General features: G+C 37.9%; 1 protein-coding gene across 1 annotated transcript; it reads left to right on the forward strand.

Moving 5' to 3' along the window:
* Window positions 1–11,500: 11,500 nt before the first annotated feature.
* On the forward strand, window positions 11,501–20,527 carry arhgap19 (Rho GTPase activating protein 19). The gene is made up of 12 exons (XM_026171938.1): window positions 11,501–11,617; window positions 12,399–12,673; window positions 12,787–12,867; window positions 13,828–14,037; window positions 14,207–14,433; window positions 14,971–15,057; window positions 15,174–15,239; window positions 15,597–15,803; window positions 15,891–15,998; window positions 16,263–16,376; window positions 16,570–16,659; window positions 18,244–20,527. The coding sequence occupies exons 1-12, from the start codon at window positions 11,574–11,576 to the stop codon at window positions 18,301–18,303; spliced, it is 1,569 nt and encodes a 522-aa protein (XP_026027723.1). The 5' UTR covers window positions 11,501–11,573; the 3' UTR covers window positions 18,304–20,527.
* Window positions 20,528–22,213: the final 1,686 nt, after the last annotated feature.

Here is a 22,213-nt window from a genome sequence, read left to right on the forward strand (position 1 = left end):
CCATAACATTCTTAGTTCTTGCCAGACGACCTTGACTGCAGCTGTAATGCTGAACAGAGTTGCAGTACAAATCTGCCCTGCATGCTCTGCAAACTCCACTCCGAATCACTTTATCGTCAAATCCATCTCTCCTTCTTGATCTGAAAGTATAAGCATTTGTTGCATTTTGAAAATCCATGAATAATAATTCTCTGGACTGTCAACAAATTGCAAAGTAACTACATTAAAATGTTCTTCTGCAAAATATATTTTGTGATGTTTTGGACACCTTGACTTTGGGATGACAGCTCTCTTTAGGGATAAAATTGTGGCTGAGGTAATCTGGTGGCATTTGTTTTATCTATGAATTCATCTTTTTCTTTTTTTAATTCCAGCTTTGCCTTTACCAGGAACCACTCCTGCATTCATCGTCCTGTCACAGTGCTTACGTGCTCTCTTGTGGAAACTAAGTGGATCAACTTTGACTGAAATTTCCCCTGAATATCTTCAGAGCTTCAGAACATATTCAGATGTCTGCTGGTGCTCTAAATTGCTGCCACTGAGCTCAATTTTACTAGAGCTGTCTGCTTCATCATCAGCTGCAGCCTCAGCAGTATTAACCCTGATTCTTTTGTCCCCGTGATAGAACAGAGAAAACCGACTCATAGTGTGTTAAAACATTTATATTTCTTTTTATTCAGTCATCTTCCGGAAGAGAGAGACCCCTGCACAGACCAAACGCCAGTTGCAGGATCTCTAACATTAGAATCATAAACTGTGCCTCATATAGGTTTTATTTTGGTACTTTACAAAGTTCCTCTTTTCTGTGTCTTATCTATTAATATGCCTGTGCACTACAACTTCCTGTTTTTCAGTCTGGCTGAGCACTTAGTTTGTGAGTCAAAAGTGGCCTTGCTCTACAAGCCTTCATTATTAAAGTACATAAAACAATCTAATGAGCAGATACATATTAAAAATATCTCTCTATTTCTTAACAGCAGCCACCTCTTTGGCTTCTTAAAATATGAAGGTTAGATTTCAGCTTTCTAGGTTCTATTTCAAAATTATCAAAAGAAATAATAACAAATAAAACATTTTATTTTCATATGGAATTTGAAACTTCTTGCACATTATTGCCTTCTGCAGCAGTGAGACGCAAATGAAACACTTTTAATCAGAGTATAGCATCCAGTCAACTAAATTTGGGATATTGATCTGGTCAGTTAAGTAGCAAAGGAGGTTGTTAGTCAGTTTCAGCTGCTTTGATGTTCATGAAATTAACAACAGCTGCACTCTTATCCTGTTTAGTTTCTTATCCAGAAAACTGAACTCCAGGCTTTTCTGTGTTAATCATCATTTGATAACAGTTTTGTCATGATAGGAGTCATTATCTGTAGAAGAAAAGTATGATCCATGAAACACCCAGTTTAAATTGGTTGGATTTGGCTAGCACCATCCCTTTCATGTGAATGAGCAGAAGAGAAATGTCCCAATCATGCCCTCTCTCTTTAGTGGGCCACTGGGATCGGAGGAGGTAGGTCCTAGCTCCGGACTGTAACATCACATCGTTAGTATTGTTATTGCTGTGTAGGTGAATAAACGTACTCTCGTCCTGAATGGCTGCCTATGTGGTCCTCGTCACAATGTACTACACAAAGGAAGACAATAGAGTTAAGTTTAGTATTGTACGATGCAAGTAAATACCAAGATCATGGCTCACTCACTCTCATTCTCACCTCCATAGTCTCCACGAGTTCACATAGATCATTAATCTAGATTTAATACAAAAATAATAAATAAGTAAATTTTACATTTAAAACCTTTAAATCAGTTAGTAAAAGACTGTCTCGGAAGATGCTAGGATTTGTCATTCTGCTGAAAGATAGAAGTCAATCAGTCATCGTCAAATGAGGGAAGGTCATCGTTACAGAGTATACCTGCATAACTTGTCTTTGGAAAACCTGACAGGGAAAGACACAGTGCTAGTTTGTTCTTGGCATATCAGTGAAATATGACATGCATAGCTTTGTTCCCTTCAGCACCCTCTGCTGGTTATAGTGGGACTACTCACAAGCTAATATTTTGGTGGAGATTTTTTATGTTCCTGTTGGTGGAGGAAACAGGAAGCTGGCTGCGTTGCTGCTTTGCAGACTTGTTGCTTGTGAGTAGTAATGGTACAACATGTTTACAAGTTTAGTTAACTTCTAAACAAATCTGTGTGATAGAAATGCACTATTTATTCTATCTGCAGTCTTATTCTATACAGAAAGTTAAGCTAAGTATTTGATCATAGTCTTGGGCCCCTTCCTAATGCTTAATTGGCTTTTTTTCATTTTCACTCTTCATTCAAAGGCCCCATATCTACTCATAATGCAATATTATAGGTTTGTGAGATTTTGATCAATTTGAGGTGTTAAGTGTGAGCTGTGAACATCTGGAGTTGCTTGCTGCTGGCATTTTACCATTGTGCAAACAGCGGGGATTCTTTTGTAAGTTCAGTAACCACTACTGTTACTTGTTTTCTTTAAACATGTTTCACTGTTTCAAATGTGTTACTAGATTTTATCATTTTAATGAAGATCACATGTTATCAGATTTCAGACACCTCCACCAGCAAAACCGTTCTGGGTAACTGATGCTTTCCACTCGCCTTCAAATTCTCCAGCTAAAAAGGTATTCCCCCTCATTTTCTGTTTTATAACCGTAGTTTAATTTCACTTTTCAAACTTCTTTTCTTTCCAATAATAGCCCCACTTTGCACAAGTATCATCACTTTGTAAATTGTGTCTTTAGCTGATCTCGTTAAAAAAAGAAAAAAAATTATAGCTTTGAGCTAACAGGAGCTATAATGGTTTCACACATCTATCTGATGACAATTCCATTTAACTCCTGATTTGAAATGTTGAAACCCAGTATAAGAAATTCCCACGTGTTAACAGATGGCCAGGACACCTCTACTATTGTAACACATCTGGAAAGTGGATGAAGCACCATCCTGCACCCATTTTCTTTCTGGAAAGGTATTTCTGAATATCTGACTGTCTCCATCTGCTTCTCTCTGTGTCGCTCTCAGAGGTGGCAAAGGTCAGAGGTCGCTCTCAGAGGTGGCAAATTACAGACACTCTGTACTTTAGTGCAAGTACAGATACTCGTGTTAAAAATACTCCTGAAATATACTTAAAGAAAAGTAGTTCCTTGAATTTCTAACATTTCTACAAACCATTTTATGCAAAGCTAACTGAACCTCAGGCTATATTCATGTAATGATAAAATATATTAGTAGATAGAATACACACTTTATTTCAGTCTAAATTTTAATTCTAATAAAGGCTCCCAGCTTGAATCAGTAAAGTAGAACATGAACAGAAAAAAGGGAAAATACATCTATTTTCTTTTGCCTCCATTGTAGAGGGTGACTTTGCCCCTAAACAGGAAAATGAGAAGGAAAGAGATGACTCACAATATATTGCGATATATTCTTTTCTGCTGTCAAAAATGACTGAACAGTACAGAATGCCATTTTAAGAACATTGTGCAAAACTTTTTTTTTCCCATTTAAATTACAAAATTATTCAAATAAATTTTAAGATGTAACAGATCTTTTTCCAAACAATGTAACACACACACAAAAACAACAACAACAACAACAAACAAACAAAAAAACCAACACACAAGTAAAATATCAGTAAAACAATTCTAAATAGTTTTTTGGTTTTTTTTTGGTTTTTTTAAAAAGTGCAAAATGTGGCTTGGGAAATATCAGTTACTGGTGTGTAAGGCTAGGTAGGACTACCTTTTTTCTTTCCACTTGAGTGACTGGGCGTCTGTGGAGCGTGCAGTTTTTGACTTTAATCATATTCCAAAACAAGCTTTGTTATGAGGTGATAAAACAAATTACTTGTATTCCCTCTCTTCTCTATTACTGTCGCCCGGCATAATTTGCAGATGATATTTTTCTGCTCAACATCCGACTGCTTAAACCCAAACCAGGTCGATATGACAGACGTCGTACTGGTCTTTTTTATGAGCACCACCTCCTCCTCCCCACGTGCAATCTAACCCGTTTTTCCTGCACGAAACTACACAGTATTTTCATGCAACTTTTAAATATCACAGTGAGTGTGCCTCAGTTTGTTCACAATATGAAACATGTCATATGTCACACACACACAATAAATGAAATATACCAAAAGTAATGAGTCTGCTTTGAAAATGTAAGACATTTGAAACTTCGTTGTAACAAGAGAAAATACATTATATTGCTTAACCTTGAAACACATTTCATTAAATGCTTAAGAACAACATGTGCCCCCTCTATCATTCCTTGAACAGCCTCTCCACGACACAAATGAAGACCTACTGACGGAGGAGCTACAGAGCAACAAAGTTCAGCACTTTTGGTGTGTTAGTGCAACTCATTGTCAAAGTGATGAAAGGTTTAAATCGAGAATTCTCTAGAAATTATCAACGCACATGTAATTCCCTCAGATTCCTGGCCTACCACAATAAGGAATGACAATTCAACACAGCCCAACTTGATAAGGTGCTCAAACAGGGAGATGTACTCTATGGTTGGGTTAAAGCAAATCTTCTGCAGGAGGATCATTATATGCACAATCTGACAATAGAAGAACTACCCGATCAAGCTCCTACAGACACAAATGTCTACAGTGTGAACGTGGAAGATGTGCGGTATGGATACCTGAAAGCAGCAGAAAAAAAGTCCTCAAAAACAAAAGAGGTGGTTGCCTCAAGTGTCTGTCAACAGATGTGAACCATGCTTTGGTCTCACCTGAGTGCGTTGCAGTTTTCCATGACAGATCAAGGAGGTATGGATTCTTTGACTTACACTAAAGAAGTGAAGCAGGTTCACTTTCACTCATGAATGACCTGATCAACTCCCTGTGACCTTTAAATTTGTGGCAGTTATGAAAGATATGAGTTTGCACCAGTTCAAAAGTATCAGCACTCACAGTGAACATCCTGGACAGTCAACTCAGGTAACACAAAGAGCTACTGCTACAAGTGCCTCAACCAGAATCAGGCCAAACCTACATGACAATGTTACAAAGTACTTTAGACTCATCAGAAGACAAAAGGGCTACAAATCAAATCTGAAGACCAACTTGAAACATCTGTTGAACCAACAGGCAGCATCAGGAAAGAACAAGAACATCTTGAACTAAATGAAAGACAAAGTCACAGATAAAACCCCCAAAACAGCAGAAAATGTGTGCAAACTAAATAAACGACGTAAGTAAGCGATCTGCCAAGCCAAAACAAGTCAGAGGCAGCATGTACAACCTGAAGACAAATCTTCATCTGATGAAGAGGCAAAGACAAAAGAGAAAAAAATAAAAAGGACATGAGAACAACGATATGCCAGCTGTCCTGAATTTCAGATGAGATGGCTATGAAAACTCATTAGGCTGAAAACTGTCATTACCACAAACAAAAATAATTATTTTGCAAATCCTCATATTCAAGGAAAAATAAAAGCCCATAAGGTGAAGAGGTACCAAACCGATCCTCATTTTCAAAACAAAAAGAGACTATCATCAGAAGATCTACCACAGATCCTGATTTTCAAAGCAGACAGAAAAGAAAATACATGGACCAGAAATACAGAGAGGATGGTGTCAGAGAAAGGAAGAGAGCATAAAAAAGAAGGTACGCATCTGATCCAAACTACAGGCACAAACAAAAACAATTCATGTCAGGTATCACAATGACCCACAATTCAGACTGCACCATATACAGTGTCCTGTACCAGAGACACAAAATGACCACAACTGGATTTTTCTCCATACATAATAAGTTGCACTGCGCACTGAGAATGAAGATAAAATACAGCTGGCTCACAACAATGCCAGCAAACTCCAGTCTGAAGCACAGCCATAGGGTGTAGTGAACACTGATGCAAGCTGCCATATTAGCTTTCCGTGAAAGAATTCGATTAGGGCCCACCCATGTCTGTACAGTGTGGCACAGAACTGTTTCCTGATCAAATTAAACACTGCAACAAGTGTTAGAAATAGTCACGTTGTTGCTACTTGCTTGACAGGGAAATGTGTCCATGTTTGTGACAGGGAAAGCGCAACTCTTTGTAATTTCCAAAACAAAGAATGCAAGAGTGGATCTGCCACAGTTGTGACAGCCACCTAAAAAAAAAGCAGTGGCACACATTGTAGCACTAGTACCCATTCCAGCTGAACTGAGTGAATTAAATATACTTGAACAACAACTGATTGCTAAAATTCTTCCATTTGCCAAAATCATCGCATTGCCCAAACGACAGCAAAGAGCAATACGTGGGGCTGTTTGTTTACCATCAGATGTAGAAACCACAGTAAACTTGCTCCAAAGACGCAGCAATGAAGGCCAACTCCTGCAGGTAAACTGAAAAGGCACACCAGGTACAAAGGATACCAGCACTTCTACACTGAACACAAAGAATGTGTTAGCAGGACTATCAAAACTAAAAGAAATATATTCAGAATACAAAGATGTGTCAATTGATGAGGAAGCTACTTTATAAAATCCCACAGATAATCAGGTAATAGAGACAGAACATTGCACTCCTGATGCAGATATACAGGGTGCACAGCCCAGAAACTCAGAACACCAAATTGTGTCAGAAAGGAGAACCACTGAGGATACAGCAGCTGAGCTGCTTCAGCCATCTAACAACGTAAATGAACAAATAGAGCTTGAACAGTCAAATTCAAATGAAGAGCCATTAAAAGATATGGAGAAGGAAAAGGAGGAACTTCGACCTGGTCTTTCTCTGGATACCTGTATGCAACCACCAGATATAGCACAGGAAATGTTATCATATGGCAAAGGAATTTTTACCTTTGCACCTGCCCAAGGAAATAAACCTGTTAGCTTTTTCTCTGTTCCTAAACTTGAACCTTTCTTGAGCAGTTTGCAACTGGACAGAACAGATTAGATAAAGCCAGACAAATTAAACTGTCCCCAAGCATGTACTTTAATTCACGGATGTTCTCTGCAGATACACGCTTTGCAACTTATTTTTTTCACAGTTTATGACAGAAACACACATGGCTACAAACAGCATGTCAATTCAATTGCACAAAAGTAAGGCAATCACCAAAGATGAATCTAAAACTCTAACAGAATGCTTCAGAATAAAGATGAAGTGGTGAAATTGATAGATAACAAAGATGAACACGCTTCATCAAACCTCTGAGAGGTACTCCAGTCTATTGGGAGAAGGTCACTGAAAGATATCCATGCTATGGTCAGACAGCTAGGATAGCCAACTTTTTTCCTGACATTTTGGACTGCTGAAATAAAATGGCCTGAGGTTGTTGAAGGCATAAAAACTCAACAAAGTGAACAAGTGGAGTTTTCAGAGCTTGACTGGAATTCAAAGTGTGAAATTCTCTGATACAAACCTGTCACTGTCATGCGCATGTTTGAAAAGAGAATCGATGCCCTAATGGCAAATCTGATCCTGTAGAAGGTGACTTCTATAGAATGGAGTTTCAGGCTAGAGGTAGCCCTCATATCCATTTACTGGTTTAGGTCAAAGATCCACCTGAATTAGGAAGTGACCTCAAAGACCATGTGTACAAATTTATTGACAAGTATATAACATGTAAGATGTCTGACCAAAATACCCAACTTGCTTCTGAGAAACACACTTGTCTGGATCCTCTCATTCTCCCTCTAGCTGGAACAATACAGCAGACACGTCTCTTACACAAACCATACAGACACGGCAAAGGTAAATGGTGGTGGATTTACACTGTACTATAAGAAAACTCTTAGAGCTGAGGCCTGAAAATACCTGCAAAATGTGACTGACCTTGAATTTGTTGTCCTCAAAGTTGAATCACCAGTCAGAGCTTTGATTGCAACTGTATACAGACCACCAAATTACAGCCACAAAAGGTTTTTACCACAAATGCAAAACCTGTTGGACTCATTGAACATGACGAATCACCAACCAGTCATTGTTTGTGGAGACTTATGAGAAGAGGGAAAAAAGCATCTATGTCAAGAGGATATACGCAACTTATTGCTCCTGCAACTACTGAAAAACACATGCTGATTGATCGCCTTTACATATCACAGACATACGCCTGCCTCCAATCAGGTATTCTCAATACATATCCCAGTTATCACAGCTCCATTTACTGTGTTCTTCACTAAAATAAATCATCAATTTCATTTATACGTTTCACTTGTTCAGTGGTTCAGAGCGTAAAGTTGGTGGGTTTGTTTGTTTTGCCATTTGGTTCAATTGTTCACTATGACATTGTGTTCTACATGATGATGTTCTATTCCACATGATTATTTACCATGCTAGACAATGAAATTCCATTCTGCATGATAAAATGCCATTCTATACAATGACATTCCATTGTATATGATGACATTGCATTCGGCACTGTGACATTCCATACTTGAGTATGTTTCATTGGACAAGTTGAAATTTTCTTGCATATTTTGACATTCTATTTTAGACGATAATGTTACATTCTGCATGATAAAATATGATTCTTCATGATATTCCATTCTAAATGATAACATTCTATTCTGATCGAAGGAGCTTAAAGAGAAAAGTGAATCGACTTCTTTAGTTTTTTGAAGATGTTTCAAGAAACCTTTTAACGAGAAGTCTCTTCTGTCACATTTGCTGGTACTACACTCAATAGGCAGGACTCTGTACTGTGCAGTCAAACAGTCAGTTATACTTTATAAAGTCTCATTTTTCCCCATGTGACCTTTTTCCTAGCTGTCGACATTGTTCCAATATATGACCATCCTGTACACAATACAGACAGGAAAAAGCTTGATTTGACAGGAGACTTGTCATGTTTGAAAGAAGCAATTTTACAGTCATTCTTAAGAGAAACATGAGTGACAAAGGTGTTTCTTTTAAACTGCAATTTTATTTGAGATTTAATAGGTTTTATGATTCCCTTTGCAGCTGTAAATCCTGTATATCTCCAAAAACTGGGTCTGGTATAATCCTAATCTGATGTTCAATAAAGTTACCAATATCTAGAAGACATGCTCTTTGGTCAGTCCTCTCAAGAATCTTGTTTGTGTTTATTCTCCATTTTTCTCTCAGTTTGAATGGAAACTTCTGAATCTGAATGTTTCATGTCAGCTAGCATGCTTAATTCTTCCAAGTGCTACAATTCCTCCATAGCATTGCAACATTCCTGAAGGAAGAGTCCATATGCTTTTAATGTTTAAGCATCCTCTCCTTTAATATTGGGCCAACCAGTGACCTAGTTTTAAATGCTCCAGTCCAAATGCTGTCAGTTGTTACCAAAAGTATTTTTTGCCACTGGCCTCATGGCATGTGTATTTGTCAGTTTCACTTTCAGGAGAAGAATATTTAAATTATATTTAAATTAAAGTAATTCCAAATAGGAATTAAAAAATCTGTGGCACACAGTTACCTTGAAAATTGTATATGTTTTATGACAACGTGATCCACAGACAATTTTGAATTTAGTGTGGAATTTGTCACCAGAAAGACATGCCATCCAACCACCACAATAGTGTTACTCTTTCAACAGTTTTCCTAATGCGCATTGTGACAGTGATTACTGCACTCTGCAAATGTCTCACATGGTCTTTACCTATGTAAATTTTAATAAAAGTGTGTTGAATTGAATGAATCTATTCTTTTAATTTTCATTTGTTCCGATCTTGCGCTCCTGGCTGGTGTAATTTGAGAGAGTTACTTTAATAGGTAGGGATAAAAAAACAAAACTTAACAATGAATGGATGTGACTACAGATCCACTTTGTCACACTGTGGACATTAAACACACACTCATCAGAAGTGATGTCTCGAAGCACAGAAAAGCAGAGAAGTAATTGCATTGCAAAGTGCACAAATGCAACAAAACTAAACAGTCATGTTGCTGTGTCATAAAGACTTTTTATGAGAAGGAAATTAACTTCATAACTTAACAACTAGTTTGTTGTTCAGCAGCAGCTCTGTCACAGCAGAGCAAACCTCTGACGCAGCTCTTCAACAACAGCTACAAAATATTTTCAAATCTTTATTTGCATGTTCTGTGTAAGAAATATATGAAATCCAAGGTCACTTTTTTACTGTAGAAAAAATATATAAAAAAAAGTATAATCATGATCAAACATTATACAGAACACCCTAGATATAGAAGGGACTACATTCGGTGCTTTGCATTGCATTTAAGGCTTGGATGCTGCTTGGCCATGGAAACCCATTCTGTGAAGCTCTCTACGGTTGTTATTGAGCTAATCTGAAAGCCACATGAAGTTTGGCGGTCTGTAGTGATTGACTCTGCAGAAAGTTGGTGATCCCTTTGGCCACTAACAGTTGAATGTTTAGTAGCGAGGAAATTTCATGACTGAACTTGTTGCACAGCTGGCACCATATCACGATGCCACGCTCAAATTCTCTGATCTCCTGAGAACAACCCATTCTTTCACAAATGTTTGTAGAAGCAGTCTGCGTGCCTAGGTGCTTTATTTGATACACCTGCAGCCATGGAAGTGGCGTTTCTTTTCTTTCTTTTCATCACTTCCTGTAATGTTGCTGTCGGGGTTGTTTAAATGCACTTATGGAGCGTCTTAGAGACTGATAATGGATATTGTTGAATTTATGAAGACTTGTACCTGCTGCTGAATTATATGGAGCTGTTACATGCTGTTGCCATTTATGGAGAATTATATGGAGCACTGATATAATACTGCTCTGAATAATCCAATGGTTTTGGATTATATATACTACTACTAATACTAAATGGTTTTCAAAGAATTTCTGTCACTTCCTCATTATGTTTAATATGCACGTGTGTATTATTATTATTATTATTAATATTTACAGCTCATGTCACCCTTTCATTAAACCAAAATACAATAAATTTAGGTTGTTCTCTTTCCAACTCTTGTCCACTTAATTTGAGGTTGATACTATTACCAGCTCTTTTCCTCGTAAAAAACATTATTTTAGTCTTATCAGTTGAAAATTTAAACCCCCATTTATATGATCACTTTTCAACTTTTGTAACTGCTCCACATAACTTCTTCACAACAAACTAAATTTCTCTTCTTCTCCACGGTGCCCAATCATCTGGAAAAAATGAGAACCCAATCTGTAGGCTGAAGCCTATACCAGCTGCAATAGAACAAGAGGCTGGGTACACCAGGTTGCCAGTCTGTCGTGGCAGAGATCCATTCTCACACCTATGGGCAATTTTAAATCATATATATATACTACTACTAATACTATCACTACTACTACTATTAATAATAAGGTCATACTTGACAACGCAAAAGTAACTGTAATTTTTAAAAAAAAGAATTGACGCCTGGCTGATATTTTGTGTAAAATTTGCGGATATATAATAGCTGAATGAGCTGAATATTTAGTTCATTCAGCTCTGTTTGTTTACTGATATCGTTTTCCTCTCTATTAACCCCTACATTCAAACTGACCAATCATAGTAAGAGACATGCAAATCATGGCCCTCGTGTCACGCCCCGAGTTCGACAACCACCAATGGTTGACGACGTAGGCGGTGCCCAGAAGACAACAGCCGAGCATTCAAACTGAACATGGCTACAAGTAAAGCTGCAGATGAAAACACAGAAAAAAGAAGGTAAAAACGAAATAGATTTTTTATATTTTGTTGGTATTAACATAGACGAGGAGTTTCTTACGCTTATTGCTGAACTATGGAGTTTTTAAACTGCTGAAAACGCGTTATGTTAATGAGAGTGATAAACTGCCACTCACAAGCTTGGTCATTTTAGTGTAGTGGCACAGCAGCGTGTCATCAGCTTGTCGTCGTCGTAATGCAGTTTAAAACACCCACACATTATATTAGTTACAGTTTTGGAGCAATTTAAATGTATAGCTACGTCTAAAAATATTATCGGATACTAGTGGGAACATAAAGCACTGGCAATGTTAGCTGAGTTGCTTGAATGTACATAATGTGTTTGGGCTGATCTACTTCACATCAGCTAAAATGGATCTAGGTTAACATCTATAATATACACGCTATCACTGTCTGTGTATGCATTCAGCTTCTTCAGAGGGTAAAACGAGCTAAATAACAAAGTAATCTTGTTTGCCGTAGCTTACTGTCTTAAAGTTCTTATCAAACTTTGCTTGAGATGTTGAATTTTGAAGATCAGATCTATAAGACAGTTTGTGTACACCTTATTGCTGTTTATGTTAACATTTCTTTGGGTGAAACTGTGAATCCCACATAGTTAAGGCCACCTTGGATGGTGACTCACTGTTATGGGTGTATCAGCAAATAGTTGAATGAGACACCAATTCCAGAGCCCTTTGGATAAAAGTGCTAAATCTAAATGTAAAGTGTCCTCCTCACACTTGTATACATGTGTTAACCTTATGCATCTCCTCCTCAGCAATACAGTGTATAGTATGGTGATCAACCATGAGGAATCTCCTGGGGCTTCTCGTGCTGGCCGACCACCAGTCATCTTCAACCCAGACTTTTTTGTTGAGAAACTCCGCCATGAGAACCCAGATGTTTTCCTGGAGCTGGTGCTCAGTAACATTACTAGACTAATTGATCTTCCTGGGTCAGAGTTTGCACAGCTTCTGGGAGAGGACAGCCCCAAGACCCCAACAGGCGGAAATGGAGGATTTTTCCGTTCTTTCAACTTTCTTAAACGCAAAGGTCAGACACTCAGCTAGGTTACGACTGTGGTGAAAACTGAAAGCGCATGCAGAATATGCAAATTTGTTGAGAGGTCTTTAATTTTTAGTATCTCCTTTTTCATGCTTTCACAGATAAGAGCCTTGTGTTTGGAACCTGTCTGACAGAAAGCTGCATGGCCCAGATGTACAAGCTTATTGATTACCTGAGTAAAAGTGAGTGATTTAAATGATATTCGCAGATTCCTTAATCAGTTGTTAATACATCCGTGTCCTCTTCGCTCATGTAGAAAGCAACTACACTGGCTGCAACATTGGCCGTGTTTCATTTGTGAAGAGGCTTTCTCAGTTTGTGCACTCTTTTAGACAAACTCTCCTGAGGTCACAATCATGCAGTACATTTTTGGATTCAGAGCAGAATAACAAGATAATCAGTTTTGAAAGTTTAGCACTGCAAATTTTATTTGATATGTACTATATGTTAACTCTTACTACACGTTTGCCACAACTTCTTCATACTGTTCAGATACATTGACAAAACACACTGAGTGCAAGCGCAAAGAAAAAACTGACTTATTTTTAAAGCTTGAAATATCCTGCTAAATGTGGTGATTATTAAAAGACTTTAACAGTCAGCATATTTTCAAATTGAATGTATGCACCATATGCATTAACTGTTCCAATCAGCCATATTAAATAGGGTTGCACAATTATGTGCAAAACGATTACCATGATCATTTTGCATAGAGTAGAAGTATTTCCATTTTCGGAAAAATAATTACAGAACAGGATAACGTCTGTTTTGTCTGAGTACATTGACCATTTTATTGAAGCCTTTGTGTCTCTGTGTGAGTAGTGGACACATCTTTGGCCACGTGGAATGCAATTGCATTGGGGATTTCAGTTCATTGTTGCAAGCTAGTTGTTCTTGGTTAACATCACTTGCCCTAAATCCAAAATATTTCTGTACAATTCGGAAAATGATCTGTTTTGAGGGACAATCATTTTTCCTTCTGCAGTGCCAAACATTTGAATTCAGTTTTTTTGTAGCGGATCTGACTTTTATTTACTTGTTTTATTTACTTGTGTTACTTGTTTTGATGCCATCCAGGAATGGTGAATCCGTAAACTGATCCAGAATGATGACATTCGATTATTCTGGTCTTGCACACTTAGATCTGCACGTTGAGGGACTGTTTCGGGTGCCTGGAAACAGTGTTCGACAGCAGGCCCTGAAGGAGCTCCTCAACAGTGGGGCTGATTTCAACCTGGAGTCTGGGGACTTCCATCCCAATGATGCGGCCACGCTGCTGAAGACTTTCCTGGGAGAGCTGCCGGAGCCCCTGCTGACACACAGACACTTTCATGCTCACCTCAAAATAGCTGGTAGGAATATAAACAAACACACGTTTGGTTATACCTTTATTTTCTCACTTTAGAACAGAGGTACAATTCTCATTTAATAATTCTGTCATGTTTTTGGTGAAACATTTGTGTTTTTTAATACATAGCCACTCTAATCTATTTTGTCTGTTTTAAATAACTTTTTTTCTAGACATGACTCTGTTTGATGAACAAGGCAACAAGACCACGATACCCAACAAGGAGCGTCAGATTGAAGCCCTGCAGCTTCTTTTCCTGCTCCTACCTCAGGCCAACCGCTCACTGCTCAAACTGCTGCTGGACCTGCTTTACCACACCGCCAAGCAGCAGGACAAGAACAAGATGTCCTCCTTCAACCTGGCCCTCATGTTTGCTCCACACGTCCTCTGGCCTAGACATGTAAGAGTCATAATTTACTCCATATTAAAGATTCTCAGAAAAAGAAATAAAAACTTTGCAAATTATAGATCAAGAGTGTCTTGCTCATTTTGGAAGCTAAATAGTTTTTACATCAGTCATTCATGCAGTGGAGGATGGCGAGTATCCTGATGGATCCCACTGAAAACACTACGTTCACATGAATAGAATCAAATGTTTGGGATATGCTGATGGATTTTAAGGGAATGCACATGTTTTGTAACACAGACTAAAAAACCCACATTTTGTCTTTATTGGAGGGGCTTATATGTTGTTAGAACTTGGGCAATTTAAAAAAGCAGCATCAATGAAAATAATAAATTAATACATTGAGGCTGATTCAAACCTGGAAAAATGTAACATGTAATCAGATCTTATATTACAGAGATTTGAAAAGCTTGTTAAATACATTTTGTTATTGAGTCTACATTTTCATGACAATATCCTATGAAGGTTAAAAGACCTGCATTTTTACACTGGTAAGATTTATATTTTCTTCATTCTGTTCTCCTGCTCTAGATGACAGCTGGTGACCTTAAAGACAATCTGAAGAAACTAAACAGCAGCATGGCTTTTCTCATCAAACACTCACAGAAACTCTTCAGGGTGATTATAGACAAACGTGTGACTTAACAGCTGAACATTTTGAAAATGAATCAGGGTTTTAAAAATGTCATGTTACTGGTTTAGTGAGGCACATCTTTCTGCTGTATGTTGTTCAGGCCCCAGTCTACCTGCGGGAATACGCTAGAATGCATTTCATTGGGACCAAGGCTCTGCAGACCAAGGTTAGTGAACCAAGTTCACATTATATTGCATTTCTCCTGCTTTTGAATTTTGGAACAATAAATTAATTGAAAAGACAATAAAAACTAAAAGACAACTTTTAAGTTGTTTTCTTCACTTCCTCTTACTTTTTACAGTCAGTGAAAAGTATGACGATGGTTATGCTAAGGTTTGGTTTTAGCAGGGCAGGTTTGATGTCAAATTGAGGCCCCAAATTGTACCTGATACATCCAAGTGTGATTATGTGTGAAACCTTAAAAAGCATTTAGAATAAATGGCTGCATTAATGTGCAGTAATGGCTCTAATACAAACGGTGTGCCCTCAAGTGTACAGTCTGACTTGTCCTGTGCTCTGTCAGGATGATCTGGAGCTTCTGGCGACCAGCAGCTCCCCTGCTCAGCGGACAGTACTACCTCTGAAGAGGGCAGCTGCTCTGGGCCCCGGCTCTCAGGAGCAGTGTCAGTCACCAGCTAACCAATATACAGAGGAGGCTTTGAAGGAGCTCTTCAGACACGTCCACCACAACATGCCAGACTCTGCCAAGAAGAAGAAACTTGTTAGACAGGTTCGCTTAAGGGTCTTCATACTATACTAAAATCTGACAGCTCAGTTTCTTTTGAAATAAAATGTAATGTGATGTTTTTGTGTGCAGTTAGTCAAACAGACAAACTCTGGGACACGTACCAATGAGGGCAGCCAGGTCCCTCCAGCTCCCAGCAAGAAACACCCGCGTTCCCGCTCCTTTGGTGGCTTCATCAAGGTAATAAATAATTCTGGGAAGTCTTGAGAAATGAAGTTTAATAATTAAACTTGATTTTTATGAAAATTTATATGCATTAACAAAAAGAAGGAAGACAGTTCAGAAAACCTGTGATCACCAAATATTATATAAATATTAAAAAAGGCATTACTGGAAAAATCAAAGAGCTTACAGGTTGATTTTTAGTGCTAATAATGAAGTTGTACATATCCATATGTAACTTTTGCTGTCTCTTACTGTTGCCCCGTGCTCCTCTGGTAACAGCGCAAAGCTCGAGGTGAGCAGCTGACTGCAGAGAGACGAGTCAGACACATCTCTCCTGATGCTCTCACCAGAACTGTAAGAAAATCTGATAAAGAGAACGACATCTTACAAGCAGTAAGTCTGTTTTTGTTTTTCTAACACTGACATTTTTGTATTAACCACAAAACGGGGGATCCCAAAATTTCACTTTTCCTTGGAAATATGATAACATCATGTGCTAAATGGTATTTAAAGCCAGGACTCTGTCATGTCAAACAGTGATACTTTTGTTTCCTGTGTGTGTGTGTGTGTGTGTGTGTGTGTGTAGGTGAACAGTCCTTTGTTGGGAAAAGCAGGACTGGTAGTAAAAAACCCAGATTTTGCTTTTCACAAAGACAAAGCTCTGAAGGTTTCCAAGGTATTTCATCATCCACTCGTCTTTGCTTAATATATATTTAAAAGTCAATGTTCAAATTTTAATTAATTATTTTTCTTCCAGGCACTAATGAAAAACTGTTTATTGCAAATAATTCAATTTTGTGTGTTAGGACTGTCATTTTCCATATTTACTTTTTTTTTGTTTTTGTAGGAAGTTGCACAGGCTTAACTTTAAATGTGTTTTCATTTCCTATCTTTAATACTATGTATGAAGATTTATTACGTGCATTAGAGCAGCGGTCTCCAACCTTTTTTGCGCCACGGACCGGTTTATGCCCGACAATATTTTCACGGACCGGCCTTTTAGGTGTCGCGGATAAATACAACAAAATAAAACTAGTACCGGTACCGAAAAAAAGATTTATTCATAACACACGTGAAAAGACCCAGGAAAACCGAGTTAACGATAAAAACGATAACAAAATAACGCTGAAAACCGATTAAAAACCCTGAAAACCATACATTTCACACCTGAGCCTCTCTCGCGGCCCGGTACCAAACGACTCACGGCCGGTCCGAGGCCCGGGGGTTGGGGACCGCTGCATTAGAGTCTGTCACGTCTAAATGGGAATTTCATCTGCTTGTCTAGTTCATCTACTCTTCTCCAACCTAAAAGACTGGGCTTTTTAATGCGGATCCATCAGTGTAAACAAAGCATATTGGGCTTCATTACTAAATTGGGCTGTGGAATTAATCATGTTTTAATTTCATTTATGAATTTGGCTTTTAGTGACTATAAAAATGAGACTATAAAGAGGACGTGTCTCTTCTTCCTTCGGTTGCTCCCTTTAGGGGTTGCTGCAGCAGATCATCTTCCTCCATCTCACCCTATCCCAGCCGTCTGCATGTTCTCCGTCACTACATACTTGACTCTTCTCTGTGGTTTTCCTCATTCCTGACAGCTCTATCTTTAACATCTATTGCGCTATACATGCACTATTCGTCCTTTGCACATGTCTAAACCATTTCAAGCTCGCCTCTCTTTGTCCAAACCACTCAGCTGGAAATGTCCCTCTCATACACTCACTACTAATCCATTCTGATCTCTCCCAATAAAAATCTGCTACTTCCTGTTCAGCCTCCTGTGTTTTTTGTTAGTGCTACTGTCTCCAAACCAGGTCTTGTAAACTCTTGCTGCTCTCCTTCTGTCATCCTTGACGTATGTGTTCATTCACTCCACCCTACCTGCTCTCTGATCTTCACCTCTGTCCACTGTCCATTGCTGTGGATGGGTGACACCAGTTAGACACGTCATCTACCTGCACTATCTCTGCTTCTTGCAGAGATAATACAAGAAGCAGATAATGAATAATCATAATCGAATCCATTTTAAACACTGATGGTTATAATTTTGTAGGTAATTGCGTTATTAGAAAATACTTATTAATTCATAAAGGCACGCATTTTGTTTTTGTAACGTTTCATTCTGCTTTTGCGGTTTTCATGATTCCTCTGTATTATTGGTGGTTGTATAGGTGAAATAGTATTATGATTGAATGCCAGCATTAACATCTTTTATCCTTCCACCTTCTTTCCACCTCTTTTTCTTCCATCCATCTCTCAGAAGGACTCGCCCTCAGATTCCAGGCTGTGTTGCTCTCCTTCTCAGGAGATCTCCGTGTAAAGCCCCACACCGCCTCATCTCAGACAGGACTTTGGCAGTATTAACTTTATTGTTGCTTTTTTTTTTTTTTTGGTTGGTTTGTTTTCAGAGCATTTTTGATGCATAGCAGTGAAAAAATTAGTCAGTACGGCCAAACCAATGTCAGAAAGTTTCTTTGTCTACTGCACTGTTTACAAACTATTACAAACATGCATGATAGGGTTTTTTTTTTCTTTCTTAGCTTCCATCAGTGAAAACTGTTGGTCCTTCAGTTTATTTGTTTGAATTGATTTCAACTAATTCAGGTGAAACAAAAGAGCTCAGATTAGCTGTTTATTTTGGTTATCAAGTGCAATATGAGCAGACTTGATAACCAGTTGCAATGTGTTACAATTTGAACAGGGAAAAAAAAGTCTGCTCCTTCCAGTTTGATCATCTGAATAATCAAATTTGCACATAAGTTTTAAACCATTCGAACAGTGTCGCTTGCCACTAACCTCTGGGGTTATCACCCAGCTCTCCCTGAATGTGAATGGTATCAATCAATAACAGGATCCTGGCTTTGGTTTGGCTCTGCTGTTGGAGCTGCTTGTGGCAGTCATCACTTAACATTCTAGCTACTGTATCAAAATACATGACCACTAGATAGCTGTGTTTACAGTCTGTTGTATAGAATATGTATACATGTTGTACAGTATGTTGTTTTTATATGTTTTTAGGCTTTGTTTTTGTAAACTTCATTAACATGTTTGGTACGTCGTATTTTAACTCTTGGGTTACAGTAACTGGGTCATTGATTTTTTTTTTTTTCCTGTGCTGTGCTGCTGATCCAGAATCAGTGAGCAGGTCACCTTATTTTTCCCCCCAAATATGGAACCAGTGACTGGGATACTTCTCACTGGTCAAATATGAAATGCTGCATTCTCTGAATGCTTTATGGGAGCTAAAATATATATTTTTTATTCTTCATATATATTGTGGCAGGTTCTTATTCTTAAAGGTGCTATACTAATTCTATTAACTTGAAAGTCCAGATGCTGCTTGCTTCATCTTGTGTTTTCCTACACTTGTCAGTGTGGTGGTCTCCTGCTGCAGACAGACCCCAAATCCACAGTTTGCAGGGAGGGAAACATGGGAACTGCTGAGCAGTCACTAAACTTTCAAAATAAAATATTTGCACAGCGCCTTTTAATAAAGGTGGTCAAAGATTTGTTGGTCTAAGGAAAGTTGAAAGGATGGAGGTTTTGGCTTTGTTTGTTTGTTTTTATTATTTTTTTTTAAGGTTATTCTGATTAAGATGAGTAGTAATCTTTTACAGTCAGGTTCTTATTGTAATGGGTTTAGTGTCTTTGGCCTACTCTTGGGAAAGTACTTACTCCACTATGACTCTTATTACAGTAAGAAAGCAGCTACAGTTCATTTCTTTACCATTTTAATATCACAAAATGCTAAAACATAAGACTGCTTGCAGTCACGTGCCAGCACATAAGTGTGATTTACAGATGATTTATTTATTTTAGCACCAACAAGTCTGTAAACATGTTCGTCTTCAGAATATTTTTAAAAATCTGTTTGTGATGTCATAACACACATGACTTAACTATAACTCACACAAAAGTTAAAAGTAAAATTTAAGCAATCTTATCTTTCTATAAACTTTTAAAAAGGGTTGGTCAGTGTTCAAAGATTGGACATACACAGGCAATAAGTAATGTTATTTGCTTTGCCTTTTATTTGAGTGCATAAGTTGTTATGTTCCTTTTATTGTTTATTCTCTGATCTGTCGAGACAAAAGGAGATCAGCTTAACTGCTCAGTTCATTGTATTGTGAAACATACAGCCCAACAGTTCCAGATTTTCAGATTACATCACTAGATTTTTTTCATTACAAGTGCTGGTTTAAAATTTAAAAAATGGTGTTGGAAAGCTGTTTCTGCTGTATCTTGTTTTGAAAGTACCGTGGATGTTGTTACAATGGGTTTGATGAAAGTGTATGAACTGTTGAACATCACTGATGGAGACTGAAACCTTGCCTTCTCTTTGCTTTATAGAATTAACAGTCTTTAGAGACTAAATTGGGATTTCCATTTCACTTTTCTACAGTTTAAGGGGGGAACTCCATTGAATTTTTTAATATTTGCTTGTTTGTTTTGATTTCAGATATGCCTCTGTGTTGGAAGAGCGTCTTCATGATGTGAAACTGTTTTATATGTGAAACACAGCACAATAGATGTTTTAAGTCTCAGTGTTGCGTGTCTGTTAGATAATACATGTCACATTTACATCAGTCAGACAGCGCACACAGTCATATAAGATACACACACACTTAAGCCAAGCCTACTCATATTAGTAACTATGCATACACAAAGTCAGACTCAGGGAGCATCTCGCCACACATTTTTTTCTCTCTCTCCTTCTCTTTATTTATGAACAAGTGACGTATTCTCTCCACCTGTCTAAGCGACGCACACAGCATACATCCCTAGTTATACACAAACATCTATGGGTACACTGAGGTTCATTACATGGAATATAAATGGAGCTGGCTCCAGAGAAGAGGTTAAAAATATTTAACCAACTCAAAAAACTACAGGCGGATATTGTCCTATTACAAGAGACCCACAGACCTCTTAGAGGTTCGAATGAACTTAAAACACCTGAGTTTCCCAATGTGTTCTCAGCTTGTTATAATTCTAGACAAAGGGGAGCAGCAATTTTAATACATAAAAATATTAATTTCACAGTACTCGATACAATTATAGATCCAGAGGGTAGATTCTTAATCATTAAACTATCTATACGTGATAAAAAGCTATGCATTGCAAGTGTATATGGTCCAAATGTTGATGATCCCTCATTCTTTCACGGTTTTTTCAGTGCACTCTCTGAACACTTAGATGGCACACTTGTTCTTGGAGGCGACCTCAACCTTGGACTAAATGAAGACATGGATAGGCTCAATACAGCGGGAACTCAGCGTAATTGGCAGTCCACAAATATAATCAAACAGTATATGAGCGACTTTGATCTTTGCGATGCATGGCGCTCCCTTCACCCCACCAGTAAGGAATATACTTTTTTCTCACATGTCCATCACTCCTACTCTCGTCTGGATTATTTTTTGGTCAGCAGCTCACTGCTGAACGACATTTCAGACACTGAGATTCACCCTATAGCTGTCAGCGATCATGGTCCTGTATCTTTAACACTAATGCACAAGAATAATACTACGCCAAGAAAAAACTGGAGATTTAATATATCACTACTTAAAGATGAAGACTTTATTAAATATTTTAAAAAAGAGTGGACTTCATATTTGGACTATAATGACACTCCCGAAACATCAGCTTCTGTTCTATGGGAAGCAGGGAAAGCTGTGATGAGAGGTAAAATAATTTCTTTCTTATCACATAAAAAGAAAAAAGAAAACAAAAATATTCAGGAATTAGAAAAAAACATCAAATCACTAGAAGAAGCCTACGCATCCCACCAAGATCAGGAAACATTGAACAAAATACGCAAAACAAAACTAGAATTAAATGAGATAATTGATAAAAAAAACAAAATTCTTAGTACAAAGACTACGCCTACAAAATTATGAACATGGTAATAAATCCGGTCAATTTCTAGCAGACCAGCTAAAAATAAATAAAGAAAAAACAACTATATGTGCTGTTCAAGATTCATCTGGGAACACAATATATGATCCGATACAAATAAACAACATTTTCAGGGATTTCTATAAAACGTTGTATTCACCACAAATAAACCCATCTAAAAAAGAAATTGATCAGTTTTTGGACAACATAACTCTTCCAAAATTATTGGACACTCAAGCAATGGCACTGGATTCACCACTGACACCAGGTGAACTCCAGGAAGCCCTGATAAGTATGCACAATAATAAGGCTCCAGGTCCAGACGGCTTTCC

This window comes from Astatotilapia calliptera, chromosome 6 (genome assembly GCF_900246225.1).
Source record: "Astatotilapia calliptera chromosome 6, fAstCal1.2, whole genome shotgun sequence".
Taxonomy (NCBI): Eukaryota; Metazoa; Chordata; class Actinopteri; order Cichliformes; family Cichlidae; genus Astatotilapia; species Astatotilapia calliptera.

Coding starts and splice junctions, on each gene's coding strand:
- arhgap19 (XM_026171938.1), top strand. CDS start 11,574: ATGGCTACAAGTAAAGCTGCAGATGAAAACACAGAAAAAAGAAG. Junction 14,038..14,206: donor TGCTCACCTCAAAATAGCTG/GTAGGAATATAA, acceptor CTTTTTTTCTAG/ACATGACTCTGTTTGATGAA. Junction 15,058..15,173: donor ACTCACAGAAACTCTTCAGG/GTGATTATAGAC, acceptor TATGTTGTTCAG/GCCCCAGTCTACCTGCGGGA.